General features: G+C 44.6%; 1 protein-coding gene across 6 annotated transcripts in view; it reads left to right on the top strand.

Moving 5' to 3' along the window:
* Positions 1–12,266, top strand: part of RYR2 (ryanodine receptor 2) — a 540,637-nt gene that overhangs the window by 352,980 nt on the left and 175,391 nt on the right. For all 6 annotated transcript variants that reach the window (XM_045860807.1, XM_045860777.1, XM_045860769.1 and 3 more), the window contains 4 exons: positions 1,358–1,558; positions 8,149–8,254; positions 9,423–9,566; positions 11,233–11,506. In XM_045860807.1, coding sequence (XP_045716763.1) covers positions 1,358–1,558; positions 8,149–8,254; positions 9,423–9,566; positions 11,233–11,506 — 725 coding nt within the window. The remainder of the gene's footprint in view (positions 1–1,357; positions 1,559–8,148; positions 8,255–9,422; positions 9,567–11,232; positions 11,507–12,266) is intronic.

Genomic DNA, 12,266 nt, shown 5'->3' with positions numbered 1-12,266 from the left:
TCTTTCTCTGAGCCAGGCGCTAGTACTGGGGGCGGCACGGGGCGCCCTGCCTTCCAGCAGCTCAGCCCCTGGGGGCAGTGTGCACTTGCTGATGCACTTCTCTCCAAATGTCTCCCCACTGACATGAAGGCATTAATGACCTGCAGGAAGGGAGTGGACGACTAGCGTAGTAGAATGGAGTACTAGAAGGCTGTGAGAAAGGCCGGGAACCTTCTACCTGAGGTCAGACCAATGAGTGTGCGTGGACAGGTGGACAAGGAGTGGGAGGGCTCAGGGACCCTGTACGCAGGATCCACAGCTCCGCAGGCTCTGAATCAGGATGCGACCACGTGGCTGCAGCCAGTGAGCCCAGGAGAAGGGGTGAGACAGGCAGAGGGAAGGCCACCCAGATGGGAGCTGTCGGCTGCCAGCAGCCATATGATGGACTATGAATTTTAGCCTAAGTGCGATTAAAACCAATGAAGAGTTTTAGCTAGAAAATTTTATCCTGAAATCACAGTGTAGCTGCTGTGAGTAAGACAGGTGTGAGGGAGAGAGGCTGGTCGGGGCAGACTGGGCCAGGATGCCATCATGCAGGCCCAGACCCAGGGGTGTGCTCAGGCTAGGGCAAGGCAAATGAGAGGGGGTGGACACTGGGGCTACTTTAGAGCCACCATTGACAGCAATGGCTCTCTTGTGGACGGTGTCGCCCAGGGTCTTGTATTGAATCACAATTGGTATCACTGTATTTAAATGTTTTCCTAAACTTGGGCATAGCGTCTCTTGGTACACATGTTTGTAAAGACTTACTGTACAGTGAAAAACCTTTTCAGCTTCCCATAAGAGAATATCCAGTTAGCCATTTAGTGACTGTGTGATAAAACCACTTAGTTAACTATGTGCAAAGTCTAGAGGTAGATGATTCTAGAACTGCTGGAACTCAGTGGTGCCATTCGAAACCCAGAACTTAGTGTCCCCCTGTGACCCTTAGTCTGTGGTCTCCACCCTGAGCGGTTAGCTTCTCTCCTTCCAGGGAGCATGTCATAGCCCAGGAACTCTCATTTCGACAGGAAAGTGTTCCAGTCTGTTATTACGATAGAAGTTCTCTCCCAGAAGACCCTTGGCACACTTCTTATGTACCTCATTGACTGTTGCACCAGGGGCTGCTGGGGGCCAGGAGAGGGAGTGTCCACCAAGGGACAGGCCTCTGCAATTTTGGCCTAAATTTTGTTCTGTCCCTGGGACCCGCTGCACAAACCCAAGGTTCTGTGCCCAGAGGAGCAGAGTTGGCAGCTAGGCATGTCTGCCCTGATTTTGACTTGATGTCCATGAACTGTTTCAAGATTCAGACTTGGTGTTTTTTCAATTGTCTTCTTAGATGTGCCTGCTCCTTCAGTACCTCTGTGACTGCCAGGTCCGACACCGGATAGAAGCCATTGTGGCCTTTTCAGATGACTTTGTCGCCAAGCTGCAAGACAACCAGCGCTTCCGCTATAATGAGGTTATGCAGGCCCTAAACATGTCGGCCGCGCTCACAGCTAGGAAGACAAAGGAGTTCAGGTCCCCACCTCAAGAACAGGTACGAGGATGAGTGGAAACCGCTCCATTTTACTCAGGGTGTCAGCTCATTCAGGATTCGTGTGCTGCAAAATTGTATCATAAGTTACAAGGGTATTTTTCCCTGTTCTCTTTAAACTGACCAGGGCTGTGTAGTTAGTGTTCATGGGTTCACCAATGAATCCATTTGGTTAGTTTAAACAAGTAAGAGACTTACTGAAAATGGTGAGGTGTGTGATGGCCTCATGGAGGAGGCCAGTTTGCAGTTTCTGACACCCTGCAAACTGGGACAACATACAACCACAGGTGCATAGTCGGCCCACCCGCTAACAGGGGCCCTGGGCAGCTAGGGTGCTTTGTATTCAAAATTTTTATTTGCTTGCTTTTCATTGACAGTTGGCATTCAGTATTATTTTACGCTAGTGTCAGGTATGCAGCATAGTGGTCAGACATTTACGTAATTCACAAAGAAGACACCTCCTATTCGGTCCGTCCCTAGAAGAACCAAATGTCACAGCCTCCGCTCCTACTGGACGATTGGTCCTGTCTGTGGGTTTTCCTCTCGTTTAGCTCCAAGCCCAGCTCTCCCTAGGGTGCAGTAGAACCACAGGCATATGCCAGCACCAAAGAGTGAGCGTGTCTGGGGACGTGAGTTTTCTGGAATCTTCCTCAGGAGAGGAATTATAGTGTGAGAAGTTAGATATCGTCCTTGGCATCTTACTCTTACAATTACCCTCCAGATTGAAGATGAAGGTGTTTAGAGACTTGCTGCAGAATTTACTATGTCTCAGCAGAATGTAATTTCTTTGGGGGAATGGACAAAGAATATGATTTATTGCTATAAACATCATTTACTGAGCAGAGGACATGTCCAGCTGCTCCCAAGTGCGCTCCATTTACTAAGCTGTCGCTGGGAGACTTCTGCTTCTGGAAAGGTGGGGTGGATGTGTCTTTCCTTGCTCTGCCTGCTAAGTTCAGCTGTCACCCTGGGAATTGCAGAGAACACACTGGGACTCTGAATGACAGAGAGAAGGGAGGGTGCTGGCTGCAGAACTCAGAAGCCAAGGAACAACTGGTGATGAGCTCCTGTCCCACACTTGGAGTTGGAGAAGCCGGCCACCCAGAATGTCCTGAATGCCCAGAATGCCCACAGCCATAGACAAGGAAAGCCCCATGAAGCCTTCTATGTGGGCCAGACCAGGAGAACTATTTCTAGCAAGACAGAAAACTTTTAAGTATTAACCACATGATCCAGCCAAACCCCACAGCAAACACTGGAGCCTGACCCGCAGCCAAGCAGCTGTCGTGAATGAGGAGCCAGCCATCCCGGCACTTCAGCTGGGAGCTGAGATGCCACCATAAGGCCCCTGCAGTGTGAGCAGAGGCCAGGGAGGGAGGGGCACCAGCCAGGGCTGTGCACGTGCAGGTGAGTGGGGCACTGGATAGCCCAGCCTCCCCTTCCTTCACAGGTCCAGGAAGGCCGAGTGGGGAAATGGACCTTCACTCCCACCTAGCAGTGGAGAAGCACCCAAAGCCATTCTCATGTTAGATAGTCTCGGGTGAAGCACGAAGTTTAAATAAGATCTCGAGTCCCCTAACAATACCAAAATGTGCAGGTTCCAATGAAAAATCTCTCATACCAAGAAGCATAAAAGATTTGAATAAAAACTATAATTAATAAACGCCAACTCTGAGATGACCAAGATGTTAAAATTATCTCACCAAGCATTTAAAGCAGCCATCATAAAATTGCTTCAAAATGGAAAAAAGAAAGTCTCAGCAAATAAATAGAAGGTATAAAGAACCAAATGGAAAGTTTAGAAATGAAAATAATCAGAATTTTAAAAACATCCAGAGATGGACTTCACAGCAAAAGGGGGGCAGATGAAGAATCACTGAACTGAAGAGGGAACCAAAAAAATTACGTAGCCAGAAAAGAAGAAAACAGCCTGGAAAAAATGGAAAAGAGCCTCAGGGAACAGTGCAAACATAACAAAAAGATCTAAAGTCTAAGGGTCAGGAGAAAATGGTGAACCGAAAAAATGTTTGAAAAACTAATGGTTGAAAACTTTTTGAATTTGACAAAAGATGTAAAGAAAGCACTCTAAGAAGCTGAGTAAACTCTGAACAGGATACCCAAAGAATTCTAAACCAAGGCATACTAGAGTGAAACTTCTGAAAACTAAAGACAAGGAAAATAACCTTGAAAGTAGTGAGAAAGAAATCAAAACCGGAAAGCTGGTGTTCATGCTGCCTGTCACTACCAGACCCAATAAGCAGAGACGGGGATTGAATCTTTACAGTAGACTGAGAAGAAGGTGGATTTGTACCCTCAAGTCTTACATTTTCTTACAAGCCAGCTGTTTTATAACAGAATAAAGTGAGGTGAGGGGTTTTGAAATTCAAGCAAAATTAGGTTACAAAAACTACAGCATTCTCGCCCTGAGTAGTTAACTGTCCCTAGGCAGGTGGGCAGTCATCTGTCTCTCCCCAGAACACAATGGCTCGGACGGATGTCTCCAGCTCTGCCCCAGGAGGGAAAGCTGAGCCGTACCTGCAGTTCCTGAAACAATAGCTTTAATGTATGCATTACCTACTGGGCTTGTCAACTTCTTATTAAAAATTTTCAACTCTTGAGTCCCCTATCAAAATGACACCTTTAGGGGAAAAGCAATTTGAGTAATTGTATTTCTGCTTAGAAAACATGGAGGCCAGAAGGAAGTGGTACATTTTTCAATGAGCTGGAAGAAAAAAAAAAACACCTGTCAACCTAGACTTCTGTGTTCAGAGAAATCCCCTTTAGGAAGGAGGGGGAAATCCAGGCCTCAGCTGGATGAGCACTCTGAGGATTTGACTGCCCCAGACCCATCCTGAGAGAATGTCTAAAAGGTGTTCTTTAAACAGAACGAATCTGACAAAAGCATAAAATTTGGACAGTCAGGAAGGAGTAAAAGAACAACGGTGTTAAGGTTCGGGTCAGTATAATGCACTTCCCTTCTCTGAGTTCTCTAAACAAACGTCCGTGTGTAAGCGGACCTGTGCAGTTCAAACCCATGTTGTCCTGGGGTCTCCTGTGCTTTTAGTGCACAGTTGGGAGCCCACGCGTGTGGAGGGCTGACTTAAGTTACACATGGGTTTTCAACTGCGTGGGCGTTGGCACCCCTGATCCCCATGTCATTCAAGGGCCAGCTATTTAGGGAATATTTCAGTCAATTATATTTTAAATGAAGGGGAATAAGGAACATAAAGGAGATAGGTTTCTACACTTCACTAAACCGGTGAAATGTTGACATCAGAGACTGTGATAAATTACGTATATATAATGGGATATCCAGAGCCATCGCTAAAACAGTTTTACAAAGAAACGTGAAAAAATACCATGGATAATTCAAAATGGGATCCTAAAATTTGTCACAGAATCCACAGCAAATTGGGAGAAAATAAATTAGAACACACATGAAAAGGTAAAGTAGCAGGCCTTAGGTATAAGATACTAATAAATTCATAAATATAAATAATCAGGTATACCAATTAAAAGACAGAGATTGGCAGAGTGGATTTTATAAGCTTGACCTAATTTTATGTCGTCTACAAGAAACTCACTTCAAATATAATGATGTAGATAGGTTGAAAGTAGTAAAAGCATGAAGAAAGATAATAGCATGAAAAATTAATTGAAAGAAAGAAAGATTGCCTGTAGCAGAGCAAAGAAAATGACCAGAGACAGACACAACATTATGTATTGATAATGTGACGCATTGAACAACAGAGCTGCACACTATGTGAAGTCAGCACAGAACGGAAAGGAGAAATAGACACATGGTCGGAGGCTTTACCACCTCTCTCACGATAATTGATACAACTGGGCGGCAGTAAGTAAAAACAAAGAGCATGCAGCACTGTCATCGACAACAGGATTTTTGGATATTGTGCAACAAACACTCCACCCATCAGCAGAATACACATTTTTTTTAATCACCCATGAAACACCCACAAAGATGGACCTTTATAGCCCTTATATCTAAGGCTATAAAATGACTCAACAAATTAAAAATAGTTGGATCTTTGTCATGCAGAATGTTGTTTCTTCATAGTGACATTGTTACAGAATGGATGCAGGGGCTACGGGGTTCCTGTGTCACTGTGGATTCTGTCCTGTGCCAGGGAATTGGAACTGTCACTCTCAGTGCCAGAGATTGGTGAAAAGGAAAGGAACTGTTTATTCAGAAGTCATACAGACTTAAAATAATGACTTAATGTCTTCGTTAAAATCCCAAAAGTCCCTCAAAATACCCACAAACACACACAGTCCTTCCTTCCCCCCTTTGCCCAGTCAGGGGTACCGTATCTCAGGAAAAGAAATAGAAGTCTGTGGCTCAGCTAATTCCTGATTCTTCCCAGTAATCTGTGCTCAGCAGGCAGGCTTCCTGCGGTTCCCAGCATCATCAGCAGCATTGCTGGGATCTCCAGTTCTTAATCCAAACCCATGTGGCACCTTTTCATGGCCCATAAGCAAGAGTCCTTTCACCCCTTTCCTTCCTGCAGTGTCTCCTGCATTCTTCCAAACTGCTAAGAAAGAGCTCTTCATGGCTGCTCCATCTTGCTCTCCTGCTTCCTAAGCTGAGTGGTTAAGGGAGCCCCTTCTCCACCCCAAAACTGCGTGGTTCCAACCTGTATGGCTGCTGCCCTTGGTTTAAATCCCAGTGCAAATCTGCCTCTGCAGCCCCGTTTCTGACTCCTTCCACAATTGGCTATACCTCCCAGCATTCCCGTATTTTTTCAGCCTTTCTTGGCTGCCATAGTAAGTGTGGGGAGGCATGACCCTGTGGCGTGGAGCGAACCATCTCCAAGCTCTCATGCAGGCGCTGTAACCAGGGGGAGCTGCCTCCCAGTTGCAGTATGGGTCGAAGTCACTCCCATCTCCCTGTCTCTAAGCATGGCTGTAGTTATGTAACCTATCTCTGCAGCTAGCCAGCTATTATAGATATGTAAGATAACCATTTTTGCATATCGGGTATGAAGCTTTTGATATTCAAAATAACTCTCAGTGGCTCTGCTCCGTGTGTCCCATCTCCCAGTGCAGACTTGTGGGTTTGGGGATAGCCTATATTTTCATATTTCCTGGAGACCCAGAGTTGTGGACCCCATTACAAATCCCTCTTTGGGGGGCCTGGCTATACCCCATTACAAAGTCAAGTTAGAAATCAGATAACAGGAACAATCTTCAAAAACTTGTAAACTAAAGAACATATTTCTGCAATTTCTGTGGTTCAAGGGGGGAGTTTAAGACTATGGTAAACTAAAAGAAAAATAAAATAACACATAACAAAATTTGTGGAAATGACTGAAGCAGTGCTGAGAGGGAAATACATTTAAAAAGAGAAAAACACTCAAATGAATAACCGAAGCTGCCATCACAAAAATTTAGAAGGAGAGCAAAATAAACCCAAAACAACCATAAGGAAGGCAGTAAGAGAGATACGAGCTGAAATCAATGAAACTCAAAACTGGACAGTTGAAAAGAATCAGTGAGTCCCAAAGCTGGTTATTAAAAATGTTATGAAACATCAACAAACCTCTAAAGAGACTAAAAAAAGGAAAAAGAAAACACGAATTACCAATATCAGGGATGAGGCATCACTGGAGATCCTGAAGATATCTGGAGGTGGTATGGTTCCATTTTTGTAACATTCTTGGCAACAAATAGAAACGGGGAGCAGATTGTGCTTGACAGGAATGGGGCGAACAGGCAGGAGGGACGGGGGAGGGGCTGTGACGGGGTAGCAGGAGGGACCCTGGAGGGGTGGACTTGTTCTGTGTTTTGTCTGTATCACTGCGATGCCGCGGTTGTGACACTGTATCACTCTTTCGCAAGGTGGTGCTGGTGGGGCGTACTGGGCCGATGGTACATGAGATCTCTTTGTATTGTTTCTTACGATACCATTGGAATCTGCAGTTACCTTGGAATACAAGTTTTTGAAAATTCATATTAAAAAATGAATTTAAAGAAAAAATGAAAGAAAACTGACAATTGTTTCCTAAAGGAAAATTACAGAATATTAACAGACCTTTATTTTCTTCATTCATAAATTTAATATTGTATCTAAACTTTTAAAAAATGAAAGTCTTGCAGTTTGTTTAATTGAATTATGAACAAATGCATAGTTTTCTGTTGTATTATTTTTTATTATGTTTAGATTTTTTCTTCTTTACTATTCCAAAACAAGTTCTTATAAATATTCAATAAAGTATAGAAGTTAGGTAGAGAAGTGGAAATCTAGGTGAAGCTGAATAAAATATTTTAAATAACATTTAGATATTACTTGATTTAAGAACTGTCAGCATACAAAGGTTTAAGACATTGTGGAGTGACAAGAAGCAGCAAATTATATGACTGTTTTGCAGCATGTTAAGCTTTGAATGATTTGATTTATTTTGCGGCATTTTTTGATCTGAGTGATAAATAACAGTTTTCCATCTGTTGGGCAACAATTTACAAATACGCCAAAACAGGTTTTGAACGTCTTTGGTTTTCACAGTTTTTGCTGCGTTGCTCCTGAGTCCACTTTTCTCTTATACTTGTCCTTCCTCTTCCTGGTTCTAAACTTTCAGATCAACATGCTTCTCAACTTCAAGGATGACAAAAGCGAATGTCCGTGTCCCGCGGAAATCCGAGACCAGCTCCTGGATTTTCATGAAGACCTCATGGCTCATTGTGGTGAGGCCTCTGTGATGCACAGCTCTCGCTCAGTGCACACGCACTGGTGCAGGAGTAAACCTGGACGGAACAGGTGCACAGACAGGCTCGGCGCCTGTTAGGGGTCGCCCGAGATACTCACTACAGTGAGATGGCTCCCTGGCCCTGTGCAGGGAGTCAGGAGGGGTGGAGAGACCAGGCAGGCTCCCAGACGGAGCAGGGATGACAAATTCTCCCTCTCTCCCCTCTTTCCCTCAGTGTCAGGGCTTGGCACCGGGTACTTTGGGCAGACAGCTGAGTGTTAGGTTGGTTAAGTTTGAAGAAGTTTGTCCACAAGCAGTTGTATTGAAACAGACTGTGGGGCCTCTTTGGAAGACTGGCCGAGGACAACCAGCATATATCTCATGAACTTAACTTAATGCCCAAGGAAATCTTGCATTAAACTATATGTTGGTAGCCCAAATCTATTAAGAGAATTCTTCCCCCTTTTATTTGGAGAACTTTAAAAATGGGGTTGATTAGGTGTCCTGGATGTGTGTTTCTTCTCTCTGTGCAGAGGTGCGGATAATGTCTGTGTTCCAGTGGAAAAAATGAACTAACCACTTCTTAACTGATACATATAGTGCCAGCGGTATTTTCATTTTCATTCAGAGAATGAAATCACTGTCTCCATATTAATTCAGCTTATGAAGAAAGAGCCACTGATGACTGCCATGATGTCATACCATATAGAGTGTGGATAAGGGGACACTGTGAATTGGCAGGGTTTTGCTTCAGACATTCCCTACTCCAGGGCACCTAAGTCTGCCTGTTCTCCTGGTGCCACAACTTGACACATGCCACTGACACTTATGGAGGCAGAGCCGCAGGACTAGGCAGATGGCGCCCAAGGTCAGAGATGCCGGCCTGTGTCGGCGCAAGGAGCAGAATGGACTTTGTCTCCTGAGACAGGGTTTCTGTCCTCTGGTATATATTTTGGGCCGGCTGCCTGCGGCCACAAGCCCACAGGAATGGGGACAGAGGAGGGAGCCGGCGTGTGACTCACTGGGGGTGCCTGTGAGCCTCTGGCTCACTGTCCTCCAAGGTCTCAGACAAGGTGTTGCTCTGAGCTATGAATGGAAAAGGTGGCAAAGCCTGAGAACCATTTCTCCTGTGTGCACTTTTTCAGTACTTTCTTCTCTCCTACTAGGAATTGAGCTGGACGAAGATGGCTCTCCAGATGGCAATGGTGACTTAACAATCAGAGGCCGCCTGCTGTCCCTGGTGGAAAAGGTGACATACCTGAAGAAGAGGCAAGCAGAAAAGCCAGTGGCGAGCGACCCCAGCAAGTCCTGTAAGCAGTAAGAAGGGGCACTGCCTGGGTACTCAGCTGCTGGCATCCGCTCACCCGTCGAACTATTAATATCACTCTAGATGAGCCAGTGAGAAACAGATTGCAACCTCCAAGAATCAGGTCCCTGAGCAGACGCCAGTGGCACCAGGAGTGTATGGCAGTGTCCACAATATTCGATATTCATAGGAACCTGGAGAGAAGGCAGCTTTGCGAGGGTGGAGGGCACCCCCAACACTAGGTGGCTATTAGGAGAAAGCCAAAGGGGAGTAACTTAGTCTTCATATCTGAATACTCTGCAGCTGATTTTCAAGTATTTTAGCATGAAGTCAAAGATGCCACTATTACACTTCTATTAGAGTGTAAACAGATACTGTCCGTAGCTACACTTTGGTTCTGAGATATTTATGAGTGTTACCCATTTCTGGCTTGTTCACGTTTTGTTTAACTGGAGAGTCACAGCTGACACCGGGGACCAAGGCAGAGCAGGGGCGGTGACCAAGTCTCTGACGCACCTTCCTGCACAAGGCTGGCAGGCTGGCCCTTGGCGTCTGTGAGACCACCCTCAGCTTACATCCCCCAAGACTCCCATTTCAGGTGCTGTGCTGAAAGAAAGAAAATAAACTCTTGAAATTGTGGGGCATTTTTCACTAACTTAGCATAGAAACTTTTTATTTATACAAATTTGTTCTGTAGTGTCAACACCAAATTGAGTCAGCTCTTCTTCAAAATCAGAGTTCTGTGTTTCTTATAATTGCTTTTTTATTATCAAGTTTATGATTTTGAGCTATGAAAATGATGGCATGGTTTTGAGGAATGTGGAAATATATTGGTATTTTATCTGCAGTTTGTTAAGTGCTTGAAATTGGTAGTTTTGTTTTTCCTTAAATCTGTTTTCTTGACTAGGTTAAAACAGGTTAAACCACTTTTTATTTTGAGCATGAGCCAGTGTAGTGCTGATGATAGGAACTGAGTACCCCACCAGGTATGAACTGGCTATATCAACCCACTTAGCTTTGGTAATAGTATTTATTTTACCAGGTGTGGAAGGAAGTTCTTTTGCTTTGAGATGTACTATGTTACACATTACATAGCAAGTACTCTTCCGTGTATGAAATGACTTCACTTTAATACAGTTTCACAGTCAAATCCTTTTGGAGATCTTTTAAGTGACATTGAGGATCCAGATTTAAGTGTAAATATAATTTACATGAGGTCACCATTGCAAATGACTCCAATGAGGAGACAGTTGGGTAAATAGCTCCTTGAATGCCCATGACTGACCTTTAGAAGGACATGTGGTGTCAGAGCTTCTTGGAGGAAGACAGTGGAACAAAGAAAATGAAAGTAAAATAGGATAATTCACATTGGTCATTGTGTGGATTTCAACAGTAGTTTTGAAAAGGTGGTTGCAGTTTTGAAACAACTAAAGCCCTTTAGCTATAAGACTAGTTTGTGTCATTTTATTCTCTCATCACTCTAACTTTATTGATATATACCACTATTTATAAGTGTTTAGATGAAGTTTATTTTCTTCATAGCATTCCTATTCATTCTGGTGCAAACACAGATATGAGTTAGGACTGGGAGATGCGCGGTTGAAATGCCCAGCTCATTTGTCTTCTCTTGTTGTTTTCCCTTTTGAAAACTGTCGGTTGTGACACTGTAGCCACCCTGCAGCAGCTGATCTCGGAGACCATGGTCCGGTGGGCTCAGGAGTCCGTCATCGAGGATCCCGAGCTGGTGCGGGCCATGTTTGTGCTGCTGCACCGGCAGTATGATGGCATTGGTGGGCTGGCGCGGGCTCTGCCCAAGACCTACACGATCAGTGCTGTGTCCGTGGAGGACACCATCAACCTGCTGGCCTCGCTCGGGCAGATCCGCTCACTGCTGAGTGTGAGGATGGGCCGAGAAGAGGAGAAGCTCATGATTCGGGGACTAGGGTAAATTCAGTTGTTATAGCCTTTTGTCTCATCCATCTTTTCCTCCTAGTTGTTCATCCCAGTCCTAGAACAGTGGGTACATTGATAGAAGTGCAGTGTGTAGATTGCATGCTCACTAGATTGTTGTTTTCTAGAGATTGTCTTAACGCTGAGTAGGGAAGTCACTCAATAATGAAATGTGTCTAATTTTATAACTGGAGTCTGAGATGGCTGCGATGCACAGCCAGCAACCTGGGCTTTGTTTCTTAGTTAGTTACTCAGTGATGTAAAGTCATATATAAAAATGCAGGTTAATAAAAACACATTAAAATCCATGGGGACAAAAACACTCACTGGCAGGGCCTGCTGGGCCCTTTAAGAAGAAGGAGGAACTGAGAACTCAGCAGCAGAGGTTGTGCTTCACGTAGATTTGCGGGTTAATGTTTGTACCTTATGCATAGTCTGGGGATCCCCAAGTGGAGAAATCAGCATAAAAATTGGCCTGGTGGTATGCCTTCTCAGCTCCAGTTTATCTGAGATCATGCACGAAAAGCCTAAATACCACCAAAGATTAGCCCGTAGTCAAAACCTGCAAAGCACATAGGAAACGATCCACCATAAATAAACATCTGCAGATATGATACACTGTGGGGTTAGAACACCTCCCCCAAGAACTTCCGCCGAAGGTAGCCTGCCGCAAGGAGAATGGGAAGGTGCTGTACACAAAAGAATACATAGAGTCTCTAAAACTAAGGCATGCAGAAAGTCCAGGAATGTTTGA

This window comes from Phyllostomus hastatus, unplaced genomic scaffold (genome assembly GCF_019186645.2).
Source record: "Phyllostomus hastatus isolate PE091 unplaced genomic scaffold, TTU_PhHast_1.1 phas_contig_148, whole genome shotgun sequence".
NCBI lineage: Eukaryota > Metazoa > Chordata > Mammalia > Chiroptera > Phyllostomidae > Phyllostomus > Phyllostomus hastatus.
This window is presented reverse-complemented; position numbering and strand designations above follow the sequence as displayed.